This window comes from Manis pentadactyla, chromosome 4 (genome assembly GCF_030020395.1).
Source record: "Manis pentadactyla isolate mManPen7 chromosome 4, mManPen7.hap1, whole genome shotgun sequence".
Taxonomy (NCBI): domain Eukaryota; kingdom Metazoa; phylum Chordata; class Mammalia; order Pholidota; family Manidae; genus Manis; species Manis pentadactyla.
Genome location: NC_080022.1, coordinates 175,567,110 through 175,588,304, shown reverse-complemented (window position 1 = coordinate 175,588,304; position 21,195 = coordinate 175,567,110). Strand labels below are relative to the sequence as shown.

General features: G+C 58.9%; 1 protein-coding gene across 3 annotated transcripts; it reads right to left on the bottom strand.

Annotated features, from left to right (window-relative positions):
- Nucleotides 1-261: 261 nt before the first annotated feature.
- Nucleotides 262-19,589, bottom strand: LOC118919721 (angiotensin-converting enzyme). Of its 3 annotated transcripts, XM_036899908.2 has the most exons (25): nucleotides 18,771-19,092; nucleotides 18,047-18,214; nucleotides 17,358-17,451; nucleotides 16,567-16,710; nucleotides 15,911-16,102; nucleotides 15,378-15,475; nucleotides 14,800-14,972; nucleotides 14,197-14,420; nucleotides 13,717-13,861; nucleotides 13,180-13,278; nucleotides 12,833-12,955; nucleotides 12,329-12,540; nucleotides 11,552-11,688; nucleotides 10,539-10,697; nucleotides 10,180-10,267; nucleotides 8,080-8,223; nucleotides 7,725-7,916; nucleotides 6,187-6,284; nucleotides 5,814-5,986; nucleotides 3,818-4,041; nucleotides 3,375-3,519; nucleotides 3,003-3,101; nucleotides 1,400-1,522; nucleotides 902-1,089; nucleotides 262-744 (listed from the first exon to the last, which is right to left on the bottom strand). In XM_036899908.2, exons 1-25 carry the CDS (start codon nucleotides 19,032-19,034, stop codon nucleotides 515-517), a joined length of 3,936 nt encoding a protein of 1,311 aa, XP_036755803.2. In that variant the 5' UTR covers nucleotides 19,035-19,092; the 3' UTR covers nucleotides 262-514. The 3 variants fall into 3 exon arrangements, 2 of the variants coding, with proteins under 2 accessions (XP_036755803.2, XP_036755805.2); XR_008997414.1 differs by lacking the exons at nucleotides 262-744; nucleotides 902-1,089 and having other exon boundaries at nucleotides 1,506-1,522; nucleotides 3,353-3,519; nucleotides 18,771-19,589; XM_036899910.2 differs by lacking the exons at nucleotides 12,329-12,540; nucleotides 12,833-12,955; nucleotides 13,180-13,278; ... (7 more) ...; nucleotides 18,047-18,214; nucleotides 18,771-19,092 and adding an exon at nucleotides 11,811-12,302.
- Between the last annotated feature and the right edge of the window lie 1,606 nt (nucleotides 19,590-21,195).

The following is a 21,195-nucleotide window of genomic DNA, read 5'->3' as shown; positions in this document are numbered from 1 at the left end:
CCCCCTCTGCTTCCCAGAGTCCTGCTGGGTTGGTGCCCAAGCTGGGCAGGGGCTGCGTGCCATGGCAGGACCCTGGCTGGCTGCCTGGGCTGGAGAGAAGACAGGCGTGGGTGCAGAGTGGAGGGGCCAGACCTCTGGGGCATTTTCCCAGGCTCTTCTTAGAGGAGGATGAAGACACCCAGTGCAGGGACCTGCTTCCCCGCCAGGAGGTGGGAGGACAACCCCGTGCCTGCCCCTGGCTTCCTCATGAGGGACACAGGCTCAGAGGGGGACGGCAGGACCTTTAATTGTATTCACAGAGACTGGGAGGGACTCCACGTTAGGTGGCCTGGGATTGGGGGGCAGGAGCTGCAGGGGTTCGTGGTCTGGGGTGGAGTGGGGAGGGGTGGGGCGGGGGGAGGAGGAGGGCGGGCTGGGGTGCGCCACGAGGGGAGTGGCGGTCTGGCCCACTCCACGGCCAGGCCTGCTGCTGGTCGCTCTGCGGGGAGGCCTGGCCTGGCCCAGTCCCGTCGCCTCAGGAGTGTCTTAGCTCCACCTCAGAGCCGAACTGGGGCCCATGGTGGGGCTGGAGGAGGCGGTGACGGCGGAGGCTGAGGAGCCGCTGCGTGAGGGCCAAAGTGGCCACCAGCAGGGTGACGCCCAGGAAAAGCAGCACCCACTGGCCCACGCGGGCCTGCTGCTCCTCCAGGTCCAGGCCCAGGAAGTTGGTGCGGCCGGTGCCCAGGAAGGAGCCTTCCGAGCGAGCTGGGCAGACAAGGCGGTGGGCAGGGCAGGGTCACTCAGGCCGGCTCCCCTGCCCTCGCTCTGAGGTTGGGCTTGGGCTTGCCTGGACTGGGAAGGGGGCTCAGCCACAGAGAGCTCTGGGGGCCGGGTGGGGGCTGCGCGGGGCGGGGGCTGGTACCGGAGTCTGGTGTCCAGTTGTACTGAGGCCAGCCCAGCTTCTCCCCGTGCCGCCCATTTTCAGTGAGGAGCCAGTCCAGCAGCGGCTTGAAGTAGCTCATCATGGCTGCGGCGGACATGTTGGGCTGGCCCGTGATCAGCTGCATGGCTTCTGGCCACGGCTTGCTGAAGCCCAGCTTCAGGGCATCCCTGGGGAGCACCAGAGAGGGAAACTGAGTCAGGAGCACAGGTGGGGAGGCTCTCTGCATCTCCTGCCCAGCCTAATTCCCACCCTCTAGAGCCCCCCTCCCAGCCTGAACTCCCCCTTGGGAGGGAGTCTGGGGGTGTGGATGGGGGGCGGGGAGGTATGACTGGGCCCAGGAGCTCCAGTTCCCTGCCGCAGGGGGCACGTCGAGGGGTGGCATAGGCCATAGGCTGGGTGTTCCCAGCCCACTGGGATCCTCAAGGCTGAAGGGTCAGAGGGTGAAAGACAGTCAAAGGAAGGCCAGAGAAGACTCACGCCAGGCGCTTCCCTGCCGCCTTTGATTGGTAGATGTCACACGTGTGCAGGGGCCCCTCGTGGCCTGCCGCCTGACATAGCGCCTCGTGGAACTGGAACTGGATGACGAAGCCAACAAAGTACCTGGAGGGGAGGGCAGGCGTGGGGTGCTGAGGGCCTGTGCCACTGACCCTAACTGCCCTGCCTCCTCCTGCAGCCGGGTTTCCAGGGGAGCCCACCCCGGCCTTCCGAGTCATTAAGGGCCCTTCAGCACTTCCCACCTCTGAGGCTCCCTCCACATTGCTCAATGGTTTGACAGGCTGCTTTTTAGGCAGTAAGGTCTCCGACCTTGAGGTACATGCAAGTAGAGGGCAGTTGCTGCCCAGAGGGTCACGTGTATCTGGCAGGGTGGCCTGGGCATGGAAGGCGGCCCAAATGACCTTGTTTGTCCCAAAGCAGCAGGGTTTCCCTGGTGGAAACCCAGTCAGGGCCAGAGCAACCTCTCCAAGCCTGGAAAAGCTTTGGATGTCCTGAACCAGCAGTGCAGGCCTCCCACTTTGAATGCTGAGCACAAGCCATGTGCCACTAACTTTCCTGGCTTTTCCTGGAAGACCTTTGCCAAGACTGCTGGTCAGAATTTGGAATGTGCCACCTCTGCCTAGGGAATTATCTACACTAAGTTGGGAAGATCATCATCACATGGTTCTGGCTTCTGTGTGGAAGTGAGCGCCAACATGGGAGCATGGAAACCAGCCGAGAAGAGGGGGTGGAGATCCTCCCTACACGTCATCGTGGGGCACTGTCCCCTGGAGCCCCACCTGAGGCCTCCCCAGACCCTGCCCTCCCAGGAGGGCTCCAGATCCTATAATCACCCCTCCTCGCCCTCACCAAGTGCCCTCAGCAGCGTGAAGGAGAAAAGAGGCTACACTGGCCGCCTTCCTCTATGCCTGCGTGACCCGCGGTGCCCTTGTGTTGCACATTCCACTGAAGGGAGTGATCTAATAATGGTGGGCTATGGCCTCCCTTTCCTGAGCATGCTCTGTGCCAGCAGCGTGTAAAATGTTAGCTCCTGCCACAGTTCTGCGAAGTGGGATTCCACAGTTGGGGAAATGGATGCCCACAGACAATGAGGAATTTGCCCAAGGAAACCAGTAGTGGAGATGACATTTGATCCCAGTTCTGTCTGAACTCTAAGCCCACGACTACAAACCCCAAAGAACACAGCCTCTCAATCTAACTGGTCTCTAACTAGGTTTAACATATTGAAGGTCTTCCAGGTACAGGTCAAATTATATCATAGGCAATATGTTCAATATATCATAAAGCAATCACAGCCTTGTTAAAAAAAACAAAACAACAACGCTCAGGTCATGGTCTAGCCATACGTCATGGTTAGTAATGTTAACTGCCCAACCAGCGTCTTGTAACCATTAGCCAGTGACAGTAGAGCTTCTGTTTTCAACTGTCTGCAGGGTGGAGGCTCTTGTCATATCAAGAGTGAACCAACGTTCTGCTGTGGTCACAGGTTAGCAGCCCAGGCACCTGTGCCATGCAGCCGGGCCCCTGGGTCACCCTGACGGTAGCTCCGTTTGGACACTGAGCTGCCTCCTCCCTTTCCCATTACCTGATATAAGGCACACTTGAAGGAATGTGGAACTTGGCCCCTGGGTCAAAGTCACCTTGAGACCTGGCCAGTGGAGGACAGAGGCCCTGGTACTTCAGCCTGTCAAGGGGCAAGATACATTGGTGGGCAAGTTTGGAGAGAATCAAGTCAGAGAGAGCTGGCATTGTCACTTGAAGGACTGTCCCTGCAGCACGGGCTCCACTGCGCACCCAGCCTCTGGCACGCTGTGCCTCTATGATCACCCCTACATACCCTGCCACTAAGACCCACATGCAGGCATGAGCACACACACACACACCTCACGTGCAGACACAGGCACCTGCACACATGCTCAGGGACGCCACACACACCCCAACAGCAGCATTCTAGAACCTGAGGCTCCACCACTCCTGGTTGTAGTTCTCCTTGGTGATGCTTCCGTCAAACACCCTCCAGCGCCACTGGTCGACAAGGTAGCTGAAGGGGATGAAGGCGATCTTGTCAAGCGCCATCTTCATCAGAAAGTTGATGTCTTGCTCTGCAGAGGTAAGGGAGCCTCGCTGTCAGATCCATGCCTGCCTCCTGCCATGTCCTAGCAGCTTGGCAGGGATGGGTGTGCAGTGGGTGGGGAGGGGAGGAGCGGCTACACCTCTTTAGGTTCAGGGACCTGCCTCTTGGGATGGTCTGTGGCTTCCATCCTTCCGGTTCACCCTCCCGGTGGCCCCCTTTGTCTCAACTGCCCTGTCTGTGGGCCATAAGTCCCCTCTACCCACCTCCCAATCTTGCTGTCCCTTCTTGGTCCCTCTGCCCACCAGGATCTCCTGTTCCTCTCTCACCGTAGCCACTACCCTCGCTACTCAGCAGGTTGATGCTGTGTAGGTGCTTGGGAGTAGACACCGAGAGGGCCAGCACGTCCCCAATGGCTTCATGAAAGCCGGGGTTGGCACCCTCCCGGAAGGTCACAGGCAAGTCCTTGTACTGCATGAAGTACTGTACGTGGCCCATTTCGTGGTGGGCAACCACCAGGTCCTCCATGTTCACAGCAGTGCACTGCTTGATCCTAGGAGCAGGGGGTGGGGAGAGGGTGTGTAAGGGGGTGCTGGTGAGGAGCCCTGGGGCGAAGGGACCCAGTGTACTTACTGCATGCAGAGCGCCACTGCTCTGGGCAGGTAACAGCACTACTGAAGAAAAACCGAAGGAGATAAGGAGCAGGCCTGAGGGAGGAGACTGGGGGGTCGGAAGCTCCTAAAGTACGGCCATTTCTCTGCCCCCAACTTCTCTGAATAACTCCAGCCTACACTGCTGGGGTGCTTGCTCCAGAGGCACTGGGGCACTCAGCTATGGTCAGTGTAGGACTTTCTAGAATGTGGGTCCTGTGGTTTCTCATGCACACGTTTTGTCTCTCCCAAGACTTAGGCTTCCTGAAGGAAACAGTATCTTAGCCGTCCCACACCCAAAGTGTCTAAGGCCAGCGAGCATATTCACCGCAGGATTTCTTACAGCCAGGACCAAAATGGTCTCTGCAGGGCGGCCAAGCCAGAGCCTCTGCCTCCCTCTCCACCCTTCCTTATTTTCCTTTGCGAGCCAATGAAATTCTCCATGGATTGAACCAGAACACTTCAGTTCAGGGCCCCATTTTCCCGTCACTTTATAGGGAGGGAGAAGAGCTGTCAGCATCCTTGTTACAGAGAGGTTGGGATTGGTTCAGGCCCCGTGGCTCCTCACCCAAGGGAGGTCCCCCAAAAGAGCTCTCACCCCTTGGCTCTGTCTACACTCAGCCCTCGAGCTGCATCCTCATGCCTTCCAAAGAATGGCCCAGGGCTGGATGATCCAGTGAGCCCTGTCTGGTTTGTTCTAGGCCATGTGTCTACTCTTCTCGTAAGGGACACTACGGCTGTGGCAGATAATCTTTGCCACTCCTCCCAAGAGGGACGGTCTTCTGTCCCTTCTCTTGTATCTCGGCTGGCCTTGATTTAGCCAATAAAATGTGGCAGAAGTGACTCTGTACCAGTTTTGGACTTAGCCTTTAAGAGACCTAGCTGCTTCTGCTTTTGCTCTGGGGGATGCCAGGTAAGGGATCTGATTACCTGACTGCCACCCTGTGAAGATGCCCAAGCTGGCCTGGGGAGATATCCTGCCACCCCAGCTTAGGGACCCAGGATGTACCACGTGGAGAAAAACCAAGGAACCCAACTGACAACCTGAACCAAGGCCCACTGGGCCACCCCAGCCAACCCTGGCTGCCAGACCTTCCCCATTAGAGCAGAGCAGGGACTGTGTGTTGCCTGAATTCTTGACCTATAAAATCATGAATATAATCCAATGGCTGTTTTATGTCATTGAGTTTTGGGGTGCTTTGTTATGCAGCAATAGATAACTGAAACCCTATCCTCCTCTGACAGCTTCTGAGCCTTGTCAGGGTGAGGGTGGATGTGTGTGAAGCCACCCGAGTCCTCAGGTGCCTCTCTGTGTCACGGTGCACACACCCAGGGAGAGGGCCAGCAGTATGCGGGGGCCGCTCCAGAGCGAGGGAAGGCCGGGCAGCGAACGCAGTGCTTACATCCAGGACTGGGACCTTGGTTCCGACCCACAGACTGAGATGGCACAGCTGGTCAGTGCTTGAGAAGACCCTCACCCAGTGGATGGGATTCCCTGCCAGAAGCCGATGGCCACGCTGGAGACAGGCCGCGACCTCGATCCCCGGCCCTGAGCTCCGGCCCTCGCACCTGTTCCTTCTCACTCTGGCTGAGGGCATGGGCGGGGAGCCTTTGGTGGCTCACCTCCTTGCCTACTCGGCTCAGGGTAAGGTACCTGGCTACAGCCCAGACACACCTAAAGTCCTTGCCGTTGTAGAAGTCCCAGGCAGAGGCATGGCACACTACCTCCCGCCCATCAGTCGGCTTCTCCAGCATCGACCTGTTCCAGAATGTGGGGGGCACAGGAAGCAGCCCCAGGGAGGTGAAGAATTTGTCTGCTTCCTCAAACATCCTTCTGGGTGTCCAGCCCTGCAAGCACAGGACCCTCTGCCAAACCTGAGGACTGTGCGGACAGAGTGTGTGTTGCTGGGGGGACGGGACTGGGAGAAGGCCACGCTGGAAGGCACTCCTGAATCAGAGGTCCCTCTCCCACTGGGCAGCACCTCCCTTCCCTGAGCCCTGGGGCCACCCTGGAGGAACAAGTGTGTGAGGAAGGGCCTGGGGCGGACCTGTTTTATCATGGCTTCTGTGGCATCCAGCTTGGGAGCTGAAGGGAAGGGTACCACCAGGTCATAGATGTTGGACCAGGTCTGCGCCCACATGTTCCCTGGAGGTGGGTAGGGGAGCAGATGGCGGGAGAGGAGAGAGAGATGTTACTTCTTGGGTGAGGCACCATCAGGTGGGGAGCCAGATCCCAGTCCTTCTGACCATTACAGTGTCTCTCGAGCACCTCTGGGTTGCAAACTGTGCTGGACACTTGACATACATCATCTCCGTCTGCACATGCAGCACATGAGGTCATTACTGCTCTGGCTCACAAGCAGGGACCTTGCTGGCCATCTAGGAGTCAGGTGGTCCTCACTGTCTTTGGGCAGTGAAGACCAGTGTGACCAGCAGCTATGTACAAATGCAGAAGCTTTGGGTCTCTGGAACATCTATGTGCAGGTAGCTGCCACTTAATAAGAGTTAAGTAACCCCCCCAACCCCAGGGCCCATGGCTCCTAAGTGAGGGGGCTTTGGTTTAAAGGCAGGCAGGCAGGCCGCACTCCTGACCAGCCACTGGGTCCCCTCCATGTTGCCTGAGGTTGGTTTATGCAGTCACCTGGCAGGAACTACCCTCCTTTAGGAGAGTTTGATGCCTCTGTGTTTGGGGCCAAGAGAAGAGAGCCCAGTTCTCCAGGACTAGGCAGAAGAAGATATTTAGAATGAGGAGAAACATCCAGAAATGGATTGGGAAGAGAGAGTTTTCATAGCCAAAGGAGAATTCAGCTTCAGGTGGACACTAAAGGGCAAACCAGGGAGAGACTGAGTGAGTGAGAGTGTGAGCAAGCCAGCGGCTAAGTGCTCCAAGCCCAAAGGCCTGAGCGTCCCAGACCCAGAGGGTCCCCTGCCCCAGCTCCCCGGGCTACCTGGCTCATGGCTTTCCCTCCTGGGATCTGTGCTTCTCAGTCAGCAAGCTGACATCCACTCTGAAATTCTTTGGTCTCCCCAGAGGGGGATCAAGGACAGCTGGTGTCTTGGGCCGCAAAGACCCTCCAGGCTGAGAGGGGATGCAACTGAAAGCCGGACTAGCTTCTGGGGTCTCCCGCATGATTTGTAAATGGTCTGTGGCCCCATCTGGCCTCTCTGCTCAACAAGCTCCCCAGGAATGTGTTGCCAAAGGCCAGACAGGGACCGGAACCCCATGCCCCCTCTTGGGGAGGCCTCAGCTCCCCTCACAGCCCTCCACCCTCTCCTGTGTCATGCTGTCTGGAGCTGTGAGGGGTGACGTGGCCTTCGTGTGACAAGATCATGACCTCCCCTCACTGCCTCATCCACGGTGACTTGCGCGGTGGGGATCTGTAGCAAACGTTCTGCTGCATGCCAGCAGAGGCTCTTCCCACACCCAGAACCCCCAAACCTGGCCTTGGAGGCACCCCCTGCAGGGTCAGACCTTTCACTCTCTGGCTGGCGAGCCATTGAACTGCTTCCCACCGGCCCCAGCACACCCTCAATCCCACTGTGGTCTGTCCTCAGCCCCTACTCAAGGCCGAGCCCCTGCCCTTACCCAGCAGATGAGCGGGGATGGGGCCCTCCAGGTTGATGAGCGCCGGCCCGTAGTGGCGGTGCAGGGCCCGGCGCACGTAGGCGTGCAGGTTCAGGTAGAGCGGCTGTAGCTCCTGGAAGAGCTGCTCCAGGTCGCGCTCCAGGGATGGCATCTCGTACATAGATCTCCACGAATCGCCTGCGTCTACGTAGCCTGCAGGGGGGCACAGCCAGGCTCTCGGAACACCTGACCATTCCCCAAGCACTCCTGCCTCCTCCAGGGGCCCCCTCTCGGCAGGCTCACAGTCTCTGAGGACCTCCAAGGGCACCAGCGGGCCTGGAACCAGGGAGCTGGAGCTGTGGGCAGAGGGACTTACCATTGAGCCGGGCAGCCTTGTTGGTGAGTTCCACGTATTTGGGGAAGAAAGGGAGGATGGCTCTCCCTGCCTTGTCTCTCCAGCCCTTCCAGGCCCACAGCAGTTCGTCGTGTTTCCGGGAGGTGGCCATCAGACTCGTCAGATCTGGGGGCAGGGGTTGAATGGCTTCAGCCCTGAGCCGTCGGCTCGCCTCCCACCTCCTTATGAGGGGAACGCAGTCCCAGAACCTCAGAGCTGGAATGAAACTGGTGAGGGCACGTGGAGGAACCACACAGGCCTGTCCAGTGAGATGGGAGGGAGGGTGCCATCCTCTCCATGGGGTCCTGTTTGCCATCCCAGACAAGCGCCAGCTTTCAACAGTCCTGTGGGGCTCGTTGTTCCCCCAGGAGCAGGCTGGGGGTGTGTCTGGGTTGCTCAGCCAGGAGGAGGCCAGGCCAGGGCACAAGCCAAAGGTCCAGCTCCGGAGCCGCAGCTCCCCATTCCTTCCCTGCGCAGAAATGTCTCAGAGGTCAAAAGACCTGAGCCCTTGTTCTGGCCTCCCTGACCCCACATTACCTGGCAGGTCTCTGGACCCCTCTTTCCCTATCTATGAAATGGGGACAATGCCGGCCCTCACGGGGGAGTGAAAATGGAACGGGAGCACGAGGCCCCAGAGCAGGAGCACACCACGTGCATCTCTGCCCCCACAGGGCCCAGAGCATCTCTCACAAACCGTCACTGAACCGGACTGAATAGGAGACTAGCTGTGGAGACAAAACACTGACAGCCACCCAAGCATGGTCGGGGGCCGGAGTCCTGGCTTCGTGCCCGGCAAAGCTACTGACTGCATGTGTGGCCTCCTCGATGTGGATGACACGAGCTGACATCCACCTCACAGAGCTGGGATGAGGATGGCATGGGCCTGTGTGTCGATTCCAAAGCCACACACAGACCGATGGCGGCTTCCCCTCCTGCCCAGCCCCTGAGACAGAGGATTGTGGACAGCCTTCGGGGGGCCATCCACACCTTGCCACCTGATCTGTGCTTTCTCTCCCTGTTTTGGACATGCTCTGGGATATCTACATCTCATAGAGAGGGAGAGTATGTTCAAATTAATTTTGGTTGGAAAAAAATGTGCTTTGAGAATTTCACGTCTGCCCTCTGCTGAGGGAGTGTTCTGTCTTTGTGGGAGCTTACTGTCACCAATGGCAGTGATCTGATGGCCCGGTCCTGGACTGGGAGGCTAACTGGGAGGGGGTGGGCCCTTTAGTGCTCTTCTCCACAAACACACATACACACATGCACGCGCACACGCACGGCTCCTCGGCGCTTTGCGTGCATATCCATATATACAACCCGTAGGCCAAACCCCGTCTCAGGAAAGTTTCTCTCTCTTGTTTATTTTCCATTTCCCCTTGTATTTGTCATTGTTCTAATGTGGGAGTTGGGCAGAGGGCCAGGAAGAGATGGTTTCTGGGTAGAGATTCCTCAGAGGAGTGTTTATGCCTCTGGGTCCCCTACCCTGGTCAGGAGAGAGAAGGGAATGTGTCTGTGTGCAGGTACTTGGGTGTCCAGGTGAGCTCTTTCAAAGCAGAGGAGGGAAGGAGACCAGCAACGTGGGGACAGGAGGGCGACAGGCAAGCGCCAGGCCACCCCTCCCAGCAGGAAGTGGTGGTACAGTGGAGGGAAATGGGCACACCACTGGTGAGGGCCGCTGGAGTGGGTTCTGTGGTCCATGGCATAAACATCTGTGGGGGGGGTGAGGAGGGTGTCAGAGAAGTCGGGGAAGACATGGATAGGACGGAGGAAGGAGCACAGAGGGGCGGTGCCTACAATTACTCTCCCTGTTTGGGAGTCCAGGCCCTCAAAAGACAAATTTGAGAATCCCATTGCTCTGAAGGGCAGAGTGCAGGGAGGAAGAGAGAGAATGGGGAGTCTGGAGGGGGGTCCCAAGAGAGGGCCATGGATTAGGGCAGAAGTAGGTGCTGGTTCTAAGTGGTGGCAGAGAGGCCCCACTGGTGGAAATGAGGGAAATGAGCTTCCTAGGCCTGTGCTTCAGGGGCCAGCACCCCTAACGCTGTGCCAATTCAACCTCCCTCACCCATTCCCATGTGTGCTCACCAGGCTCTAGCTGCAGACAAGTGCCATTGGCATGGCACACAGAGGCCACACTGTAAGTGGTTTCCATGTCCAGCAGGATCTGGTTGTACTGCAGGAGGAAGAAGACAGGCAGCAGGCTGCACCCCTTTGCTACCTGCTCTGCCCCAGTCACCACTGTGGGCTGGTGGGGAGGCTGTAGAGCTAGGGGAGCATGTTCCCCAAGACGTGCTGCCTTCTAGGAATTCTGGGGGTATTTGTCAACATGGCAGATGTCATGGCTTGACAATTCAAGGAAGAGGTGGTAGTGTGAAGGCCAGCCCCCGTACAGGGCTCACTCTCTGAGCTAGGACCTGGCACTCCCTGCTGCCCCTAAGACATACCGCCTCCAGCTCCTTGACCGGCAGTGCTGCCTGCTCTAGGTCCTGAATCTTCTTTATCATCCGCTTTGAGGTAGCATTCTGGAAGTTGGTCACATCAAAGTTCCTAGCCCAGGTGCCATACTTGACAGTGTGGTTTGCCATCTGTATGTTCTTCTGCAGCTGAAGGCACAGGAGGAACCATGTCATGGGGCCCAGGAGCTTTGCAGAGGCCTCTGGGAGGGGCACCATGGGGGAGCTGGAGGGACTGGGGGTGGTAGGGAGCGGGGCAGTTTTATCAAGTTGTTGCCTTTGCCTATGAAGACTTTCTTCAACCTGGACTGTCTATAACATCCTAGATGCAGTACATGCCCCTCTACAAAAGCTTACAGTCAAGCACAACATCTCCTGGCAGGGGTAGGTACAAAAGGAGGTTACCCCTTATCTCAAAGGCTATCATGATGGAGGCAGCTTGGTATTAACCTGTGGCCTCTGTGAGCCTCAGGGTCCCACCACAAAACGGGAATAAGAGCACTGGTTCTGCAAGGCTCTTGAGGAATAAATGAGGCAACAGATGTAGTGTCAAGGGGCAGTGGCCAGCACACAGCTGTCTCTGAGAAATGTTAGAGACATTCTGTGGCTCGCCTTGGTATAATCTGCCTCACCGCGCGGGTGGGGAGCGGGGCGGCAGGGAAGCGTAGCCCTCACTATGGCGGCAAATGAGCTTTCAATCTTTAGAAAATCATCTTTAGTGTTGCTTATTTTTGTACAGGTTATTTTGTTACTAACAACAGATTGTTAATGAAAGACAACTTGTTTAGGCATTGAGTATATGCCCATCCAAATCTGAAGGTGAGTATTGTTTTAAATATTCCACTGGAATTTTCCACAAATTCAGACAGCCTCCCACACTGAGGTAACAGCCAGGGAGGGAGAGGAGGGAAGGGGGGTGGCCTGCTCTGCCTTGGGGTTCAGGGGTTGGTCCCTGGGGGGGAGCATGCATGAGCGTGAACGTGGGGCGTGGAGAGAGCCCTTACCAGGATCTTGCTCGTCTCTGTGGTGATGTTGACATTGTAGTTCCAGTTGGCTTCAGCGTATTCGTTCCATACCACCTGGGATTTCCGGTCATAGGCCTCCAGAAACTTGCTGGCCTCAACCTCATCGGTCACCAGGCCTGGGGGACAGAGTGGAAGGAAAACAGGTCTCCCCTTGCCCTCTCACAGCATTTGGCCTGAGCCCGCTGCCACCCCTGCCTCCTGACCCTCATAACCCCACTCTGCCCCCAGCCAGTCCCACTTGGGCCCTGGGTTGTCTGGATGCTGGTTGTTGACTGGTGGGGTGTCGTCCGGCTGCTGGTTGATTCCTGGCTGGTTGTCACCTGGAGGGTGGTCTCCTGGCTGGGGACCAGCAGAAGGTGCCCGCAGCAGAGCAGGAGGAGGAGGAGGAGGAGGAGGAGGAGGAAGAGGAGGCTGGGCAATCCTGGAGCAGCCCAACCGTGGCCCATGGCTGCAGGAGAGCAGAACCCTGCAGCCACTGTGCCCTGGCCAATCAGAGTGGAGCCTGCAGTGTGACCCCACAGAGCAGGGGGCCTGGTCAGCCTACCCCCAGCCGGCCTCAGATCTGGTATACCGGCTCTAGAAGGCTGGAGAAAAGACATGCCCATCCCCACCCCAAGGCCCTGCTGATGAGCTAAGGAGGCTGCCTGGCCCTCCAGGCCAAGGTGCCAGGGCCCAGCTGGGGGTGCTGACCAGATCCAGAGCCTAGAACTGAGACCTTGCCTTAGGGCCCAGCCCCACCCTCATCCAGGGCGTTACCAATGCTCTCTGGGTAATTGTTGGGCATTGGTGGCCGCCACTGATATTCTGGCCAGCCCAGGACCTCGCCGTTCTTCCGGTTCTGCTCCTGCAGCCACTGGCTGACGGGCTGGAAGTAGTTGAGCAGTGGCTGAGCATCCAGGGCATCTGAGCCGATCATATCCTTCAGCACCTCCTGCCAGTTCCGTGAGGAGCCTGCCTGCAGTGCCTCCCTGTCAGGCAGAGCGGGCACCATGGGCAGGGGACACTCAGGCTGGTGTCCCTTCCTGGCCCCCAGGCCCACACGCCCCACCCTCTGGCCGCCTCTGCCCCCAGTGAAGCAGTATCATTAAGACTCAGACCCTAGGAGGTCTGGGAAGGGGGAGGGGACATTAGTTTTGCCCCATGCCAGGCATGGGGAGGCAACCTCCATCAGTCCCACCCTGTGCTGCCCCCATGGGGAGCCAGTGCCTTCTCCAGCCTCTCCCCTCACCCTGCCACTGGTTTCCCCTGCCACCCACACACCGGAGCTTGGCCCCCGCCTGGGTGGACTGGAAGATGTCACACTGGTGCAGCGGGCCCTGGTGGCCTGCCTCCTTGCACAGGGCTTGGTGGAACTGGAACTGTAGGACAAAACTCACAAAGTACCTGCGGGCACAGGCTGGGCATCAGTGGGGTGATGGGGTCCTTGCCCAGGCACCATTCAGCTTCCCACAGGGCAGAGGCCAGCCCAGGGACTGCCCGGAGGGAGAAGGGAGGCCAGCTCTGACTCAGGAGAGAGGTCCACTCAAATTCTGGTCCTCGGTCATGGGGTTAGAGGGAGAGGGACAAAAGGTGTGACAGAACTGGGCAAACGTGGGGAGCAGTAGTACCTGATGTACGGTGTCACGTGTGGGACGTGAAACTTAGCACCAGCATCAAAGTGGGTTTCATTTCGGACAACTGGAGGACAGATCCCCTGATATTTGATTCTAGAAGAAGATGGTTTAATTGTTGTAGGACCTGAGAGTCGCACACAGGCTGATTCAGCCTTTGCTGAAAAGGACTGCTATGCGGACATTCCCGGCAGGCCGTCCCTTCACCCACCAGTGAACTGGGGAAGACTTCCTGGAGGAAGGCAGGAAAGAATGGGAAAAGGATGGAGTCATCATCAGACAAGTGGGGGTTCAGACTGAAAGCAGCAGGAGGGCCCGGTTGCAGCTGCCAATGCCCAACAATTACCCAGAGAGCATTGGTAATGCCCTGGATGAGGGTGGGGCTGGGCCCTAAGGCAAGTTCTCAGTTCTGGGCTCTGGATCCAGTCTGACCCCCACCAGCTGGGCCCTGGCACCTTGGCCTGGAGGGCCACGCAGCCTCCTTAGCTCATCATTCCACTGGGGTCAGGCCCTTCCGGATCCCTCTTTGCTCACCGAAGATACCACCAGTCAAAGTTGTAGCGGGAAGATGGGGTACGCCCACTAAAGACCCCCCAACGCCACTGGTCCACCAAGTAGCCAAAGGGCAGGAAGGCAATTTTTTCCAGTGCCATCTTTAACAGGTAGTTGATGTCGCTTTCTGTGGGAGATGAGATGAGCAGAGAAGTCAGAGAGAGAAGGGAGTCCGGCCAGGATAGGGGGGTCTGGGGAGGAGCCTGTAGGAGGTGGGCTGGACAGATGCAGAGAAGGGAAGGTTGGCCCTGCAGACCATGGGGCCCTGCTGGGAAGAGGGCCTGTGGGCAGTGCTGAGTTGTGACTCAGGGTGGGCTCTGAGGCTCCATGTGGGTCCCCAGACTGCCTGGCCTGGAGCAGTGGGGCAGAAACAAGAGGGGCAGATGGGGGCAGGGGCAAGAGGGGTCCTGCTGTGAGATAGAGGGGGTGTGGGTGGGGCTGGGTCCTCTCTGCTCCCCATACCCATGTCATTGGTGACATGGTCCAGTAGGCCGATTTTGTGCAGGTGTGCAGGTGTGGAGACGGAGAGGGCCAGCACATCCCCGATGGCCTCGTGGAAGCCAGGGTTGGCACCTTGGCGCAGGGAAACGGGCTGCTCCTTGTACTGCAGGTAGTACTGCACGTGGCCCATCTCGTGGTGCACCGTGGACAGCTGGTCCATAGTGACCCGTGTGCACTGCTTGATCCTGGTGCAGGGAGAGCATGGGGATGAGGGTGAAGGACAGCACAGGGCAGGGGGCAGGGCATGGTCGGGGGCTGGTGCCTGAAGGAAAGAAACCAGGAGAGCCCCTCGAGGGAACAGGTGGAAACATGACAAATACTTCGCCTGCCCCAGTCCACAATCAGGCCTTTTTCCTCCATTCCGAGGGATGGAGTTGCTCCCTGTCAAAGTTGCCAAGGGAAGGCAGCCTAAAGGGTCTCATAAGCCCAATAGGCTTACAGTAGATGCAGCCCCCAGCCAGTGTTGGGGCTGGGGTGCAGGTGGGCCTGGGAACTGGCTTCTCTGTGCCCCGGGCTGCCCGCCCTTCCTGGAGCCTCAGAGCCCTCCTCGTCCCGTGGCTAGACCTGAAGTCTTTCCTGTTGTAGAAGTCCCAGGCAGAGGCGTGGCACACCACCTCACGCCCATCATTTGGTTTCTCCAGCATGGATTCTGCCCAAAACTCAGGAGGCATGGGCAAGAGTCCCAGGGACGTGAAGAATTCCTCTGCCACCTGGAACATGTGCGTGACATTCCAGCCCTGGTGGTGGGGTGCGGGCACAAGTCAGGAGGCCAGCTGCTGGGAGCTCACTGTGGCTGCCCCAGGGGCAGGTCTGGGGTCCCCCTTCCAGCTCGCTGCCCATGAAGGGTATCTCTGCTCTGTGGTCTCCTTTCCCAGAGGCAGGGCCCCTACTGACCACAGCAGATACACTAGAGCAGCCTGCTCTCACACCCCAGCAGAGGGCTTCTGGAGGGAGGGAGCAGTTGACACCTCACTGAGGACACAGACCCCAGCTCACTGCTTATACACACACTCCAGGCCGCTGCTCTGTAGAAAGGAAGGGACCAAGGTCCCTACCTGACCCTTTTCCCTCGTGACCCCTTCCCTCACCTCTCCCTATGTCTGGATGACCTCCCTATGTCTCTGGCCTGACCCCGAGCTTACCTTCTGTACCATAGTACTGGTAACATCAAGATTGGGCTTGTCAGGGAAAGGCACCACCATGTCATAGATGTTGTCCCAGCTCTGGGCCCACATGTCCCCTAGACAGAGGAGGGGAACCAGACAGCTTGGCTTCCTGATTCCCCACGCCTGTCACTGAGCAGCCCGTGGGCCCCCACATCTGGACCCAGGCACTCTAGGGCAGAGTGGACACCAGGTCTCTCACACACCAGACCCCCATGCTCCCGAGCGCAGCTGGCAGAGGCCAACTGTGAGCCTAGGTGATGCTGCTGGGGTCTTTTCTGAGGGCGCTCGGGTCCCTGCCTCCCAACCCTGAGGTGGGGCTAAGGGCTTGCTTCATGGGGCATAAACTAGGATTATTATTCCTCTACTTTTAAAGTTTTTGTTTAAATTATTCAAATTATTCCTCAAAGTCTTCAGTGTGATTCCTAGCTCTCTGTCCCCTACCAAGTTCATTACATGCTCTAAGCCTCAGGGTTCCTGGGACATGTGCAGAGGCAAGGCAAAGCCCTTACCCAGCAGGTGAGCAGGGATGGGTCCCCTGAGGTTGATGTATCTGTCTCCGTATCGGTGGTGCAGAGCGCGGCGGACATATGCGTGGAGGTTCAGGTAGAGGGGCTCTAACTGATGATAGATGTGTTCCAGATCCTCCACGAAGGTGGGTGAGTCATACCAGGAGCGCCAGTAGGCCCCCGTGTCTGAGAAGCCTAGCAGCAGGTGGAGGTTGGGTGCAGCTCAGGCCCAAGGCTCTGGCACCTGTGTGCCCCAGCTACCACTTCGCCATTCTCCTAGCTCACGGCCTGTGTACCTGCCAGCTGGCTGGAAAGGATGGCTTGGGGGTTGTTGCTCTATAATTTTCTAACTAGGGTTTGCTCCAACTCCAGTGAAACAGACCCTAGAGAGCATGGGAGGCAAGGATGAACACTGGGGCTGGGTGGAGTGGCAGGAGAGGTGGTGCGAGGCAGGGCAGCAGCTAGAGGCAAGCAGACAGGGCTCAAGCCCATCCCACTAGCCACCCTTTGTGCGACCTTGGGCCAGTGCATGCAGTCATTGCAGGCTGCTTTGTCTTTGTCTGCCTCGGGTTGGGGCTCAGGGGAGACAGTGGGGCAGAGCACCTTGTGAGCTGGGGAGAGTGGTACCCACACAAGGGGCAGGCTGGGGGCATGCTCACCATCCTTCCTGTAAGCCTCGTTGCTGAGGGCAGTGAAGTTCTGGTACAGGGGTTTCAGCGGGATGCCCGCAGCATCATGCCAGCCCTCCCAGGCATACAGCAGCAGCCCGTAGTTTCGCGAGATGGCCAGGATGTGGATGAGCTCTGAGACACAGGTGGGCAGGGTCAGTTAGGAAGTTTGTGTTGAAGTCGGCAATGGCCATCACCTGAGCTCCCAGGCTGGTCCTCACTATCTCCACCTGCTCTCTCAACATCATGATACCCCGAAAGTCAAGAGCAACCTACAAATTGGGCAGGAAGGGGCTAGGAGCTATACAAAGCAAGCAGCCAGGCAGGACCCTCGTCCCTAGGGAAATGATGACCTAAGGTGTTTGACACAAAGAGGACATCCAGACACCAAAACCCAGACAAATCCTTCATGGCTCATGGGATGGAGTGGCTGACTTCAAGGCAGGGTATGGGGGCAGGTCCTGTGGAAGGCTCCTGGGAGGCTGCAAGGACCCAGGAAAAGGAAAACCAGGTAGCCAGAGGGAAGGCTAGCGGAGATGGGAGAGGTGATGGGTAGGGTCACGGTAGAGGCTGGAGTGTGGAGCTTTCGGAAATCGGTTTGCCAGGAGAAGCTGGGGTGTGGGGGCAATCTCATGGTCTAGCCCCAACTGGCGATGAATACTTTTGGTTTTACACACTCTCTCCACAGGCTCTCCCTTTAAACACACTGTCCTACCGGGTGGAGCAGGGCAACGGGGAAGGGCTAGGAAGCCGGAGACCAGCCAGTAGCCGCAGAGCCATACCTGGGTCCAGGGACCAGCAGAGGGCAGTCTTGTTGGGGAAGCAGACCTTGGCAGTGGAATAGATCCTGTTCATGCTGCTTAGCAGAGCGTTGTACTGGGGAGTGAGGGTTGAGAGACTGTTAACAATGGTCAGCCCCCAGAGGTAATCTGGCCACCCCCTCCTTTTCGCCCGCAGGTAAAGGAAGCCTGGAGAGGGCTCTCAGTGGCACTAGGGGTACTTCTGACCACTGACACACCAATCCCCTTTCCAGTGGAGGCAGCCTGTGGGGGTGGAAGCAAGCCTCTGGGAGTTAGGGATTGGGTCGGGGTTCCAGGCGAGCGACGCCGCCAACCCTGCAGTGAGGGCAGTTCTTTCTCAGTCTCTGGCCCTGAACCCTTCTCAGTCTTTCTAAGGAAGCCCACAAACTAAACCAGCCTTCAGAGAATTTTTTTTAAAACCTTGTTTCATCTTGTACGGGATGAAATATCTCTTTCTATCCCATAATACTTCTGTTAATCTAAAGTAACTTCCCTACCTCCATCTTTCCATCCCCAAGGAAAATCGATGCTCCAGGAAGCCATTCTATGCCCACGCCAGCTTCCCCGACAGCCGGAGCCCATGCAGGCGCCTGGGTCCCTCCCCGCCAGACTCCCCTCCCCCACCGCAGAGGAGCGCCTTCTGCCTCCACCCGCAGGCCCGCCAGGCCCACCTGCTGCCGCTTCCCCACGGGCAGGTTGGCAGGGCCCAGAGTGCGCACACCGCTGATGACCCTTCGCAGAATCGGATCAGTGAAGTTCTGCCAGATTGGGTCGTAGAGCTCCTTGGCCTTCTGGCCCCAGATCTCCGCAAACTCCTGGTTGAACAGGGCCGCTTCCTCCTGTGGGCACCAGAGGGGCACGGGAGAACGTATAGAGATCATGGCGCTGGGGGAGGTGGGGAAGGCCACGGGCTCCTGGAAGCTGAGGCTTGCGGCAGTACAGCTCCCTCCTCCCGGGACCTGGACGCCGGGAAGTGGAGGGACTTGCCTCAGGGGAGCGGTGGGGCAGAAACTGGGGACACCAGAGAGGCAGGGGCGGAGAGTGTGAACAGGCAGGGGCGCTGACAGGAACAGAGAGAGAGGGGTGGGCTGCGGTCAGAGGACGAGCAGAGAGGAGAGGAAGCGCCCTCAGCAAGGGCTGCAGCCGACCCAACCCGAAGTCATCTCTGGGCGCCGCCACCCGGGGGGACTGAGTCGGCGTCAGAGGGCCAGCCTCATCCATTCGGCTCCTGTTCTGGGCGCGGGCTGCGCCCAGCACGGTGCTGGGGCGCCCACCGGGCCCCGCAGGCTGGGGAACGGGGGCGAGCGCCCGGGTGACTCTCCACCCCCCAGGCCGGGCCCCAGGCCTGTGATTGGGCGCCCGGGCCCCGCCCCCGCCTCGGACCCGCGCGCCCACCTGGCGCCGCGCGTTCTCGTCGCTGATGTTGGTGTCGTGAGCCCAGCTGGCGCTAGTGCTCAGGAATAGCACCTGCTCGGCGCTCGAGTTGAAGCTCTGCACGAATTGCTGCGCCCCGGCCTCGTCCGCGGAAAAGTTTCCGGGCAGCAGCGCCGGGTCGATTCCCAGCGCGACCAGCGGCGGCCGCAGCAGGAGGAACAGCGTCAGCAGCGGCAGGCGCGGCGGCCGCTGCCCCGGCCCCGCACGGCCCGGCGCGGCCCCCATGGCGCGGTGCGCGGCGCTGCCTCTTCTCCCGCGCCGCTCCCGCCCTGCGGATTATAAAACCCCGCCGCCGCCGCCGCCGCCTTGCGACACCCCCCCACCTCCCCGCCCCGCCGCGCTTCCTCCTCGGCTCCAAAGTCCCCCGGCCGCGGGGGCCTAAAGGAGCGGGGCGGAGACCGACGCTTCCTAGCCCGCCTGGTCAGGGGCGTCGGCCCGGGGGAGCCGAGGCAGCCCCTGCGAGATGCTGCCCGGGGTGGCGGGTGGCGCCTAGGTCAGGCTGTCCCAGAGGACGCCAGAAAGGGGAGCGTTCCCCCACCCCGCAAGTCCCCTCGCCTGAGGCTGGGGTACCCAGCAGTTTGCTGGCACACGCGAGCCTGCCCGCCGTGCCCTCTCCTTGCCGTCACACAGCCTCCGCGCAGGGACCCGGGAGCCCAGCGGTCTCCGACGCTCCATCCCCGGCCCAGCTGCCCCATCTCCCTGGGCTCCGGAGAGACACCGGGGGGAGCTGTCCGCAGCGCCGCTGGTGCCGCAAAGATGGGGTTAAGGCTCCGTCGCCGGGTCCAGCCGCTCGGCTAGGCCTCGGGGGGAGGCGGGAGGCCTGCGCAGGCGCCTGGGAAGTGCTGCACAGATGCTCAAAGCCCCTGGCTCACCTGGGGACCGGGTGGAGGGTCTACCAGGAAAGGGGGGAAGCATGGAGGCGCTGTCCTGGGAGAAGGGGCGCGGAAGCACCGGAGCACTGGCACACCTGCCCTCTTCCCCCTGGGGACACTGGCCGGGAGTCACTCATGCCGAAGCAACCACACAGACTTGCAGCCTTAGAGAGCTGCGAAGTAGGGCCTAGCCATGGGCACACCCCCCCTCATTTGACAGATGAAGAAACTAAGGCTCAGACAGATTGAGTGGCTTGCTCCACGTCACCGCAGGCCTCCCCGACTCCCTGTCAGTCTTTCCCAGTCTCATCCACGTGTCTCTCAAGCACTGGGGAGGGAGGAGAGTGGCATCCTCTGAGACAGCTGTGGAGGCTGAGGGTCTTTTCCTAACTCCTCAGCACCGCGGTGCCTGTTCCCAGAGGTGGGAGGACCCTCCACCCTAGTAGACAGCCCGCCAAGAGTGTGGGAGGGGAGGCCTGTGTCACCACCACTGGGAATCATTTGCAGTCCTGGGTATCTGCATGTGGCATGGTACCTGGGGATCACCTGGGCTGACGTTGCTGTACAGACTGCGTGCGCAAGGTTCTCTGACCTGAGTGCCCCTGAGATCTGCGTTGTCAGATGACACGGTGCCAGGGAGAGCTGTGTGGAGGAGGATGGGGGTGGAGCTGCGGAGGAAGGTGGGGAGAAGAGGAAGGTGGCTGCCCCAGCCTTAGGGGGAGGCAGAGGCTGGGCTTTGTCATCAAACTCAGTGGGAATGGGTGGGGGGAGGTAGAGGAGAGCTGGGCGCTCTGTGGCGCCCCTCCCACCAGGGGACACCAACGCACTTCAGGGACGGCTTCGTGGACACCCGTGATCAGAGCCGCCCTAGCGAGGATGAAGGCTTTGCGGCCTGGAAGGAAGGAATGACCGATATTCCCGCTGAGTCTCCTGGTGGCAAGCGCACGGCCTCCTGCAAGGATTACACAAGGAGCCAAACCTCACTAATTTGGCATTTGCGGTAATACAGGCTCTGCTCCTTTGATTCCCATGAGTAAAAGTTAAAAATAACTTCTCTTGCTCTGTAGTTTTCAGGTCTTATTCATGAAGGAGAAAGATAATAAGAATACACCTTATATGCAGATAGCACGTTACATCTTTCTAAGTTCTTTCGTGTGAATGATCTAATTTGATATTTATAATGACCTTGAGAAGCAGGAACGAGATGAAGTCCTTGGGTCAGTCAGCTACCTCCAGCGGCCGTGAGAAGGACGCAGGGGGTGGGAGCCCTGCTGGAGGCTGGAGCCCGGGGAGGCCTGTGCACACAGCCTGGGCCCAGAGCGGAGGGAGGCGCTAGGCCTGGGAGAGGCTCCATCTCTCTTCCAGGGAGGACAGGGCAGGTCACCGCAGGCTGAGAGAAACATCCTTTAGAAAATATGCCCAACAATAAAACTGAGTCCAGAAATAAACCCTGACATTTACGTCCAATCGATCTTTGACAAGAATGCCAGGACAATTAATGGAGTCGGGGGAGA

Coding starts and splice junctions, on each gene's coding strand:
- LOC118919721 (XM_036899908.2), bottom strand. CDS start 19,034: ATGGGGGCCGCGCCGGGCCGTGCGGGGCCGGGGCAGCGGCCGCCGCGC. Junction 18,215..18,770: donor ACGAGAACGCGCGGCGCCAG/GTGGGCGCGCGG, acceptor TGGTGCCCACAG/GAGGAAGCGGCCCTGTTCAA. Junction 6,285..7,724: donor CATCCCCGCTCATCTGCTGG/GTAAGGGCAGGG, acceptor ACCCACCTCCAG/GGAACATGTGGGCGCAGACC.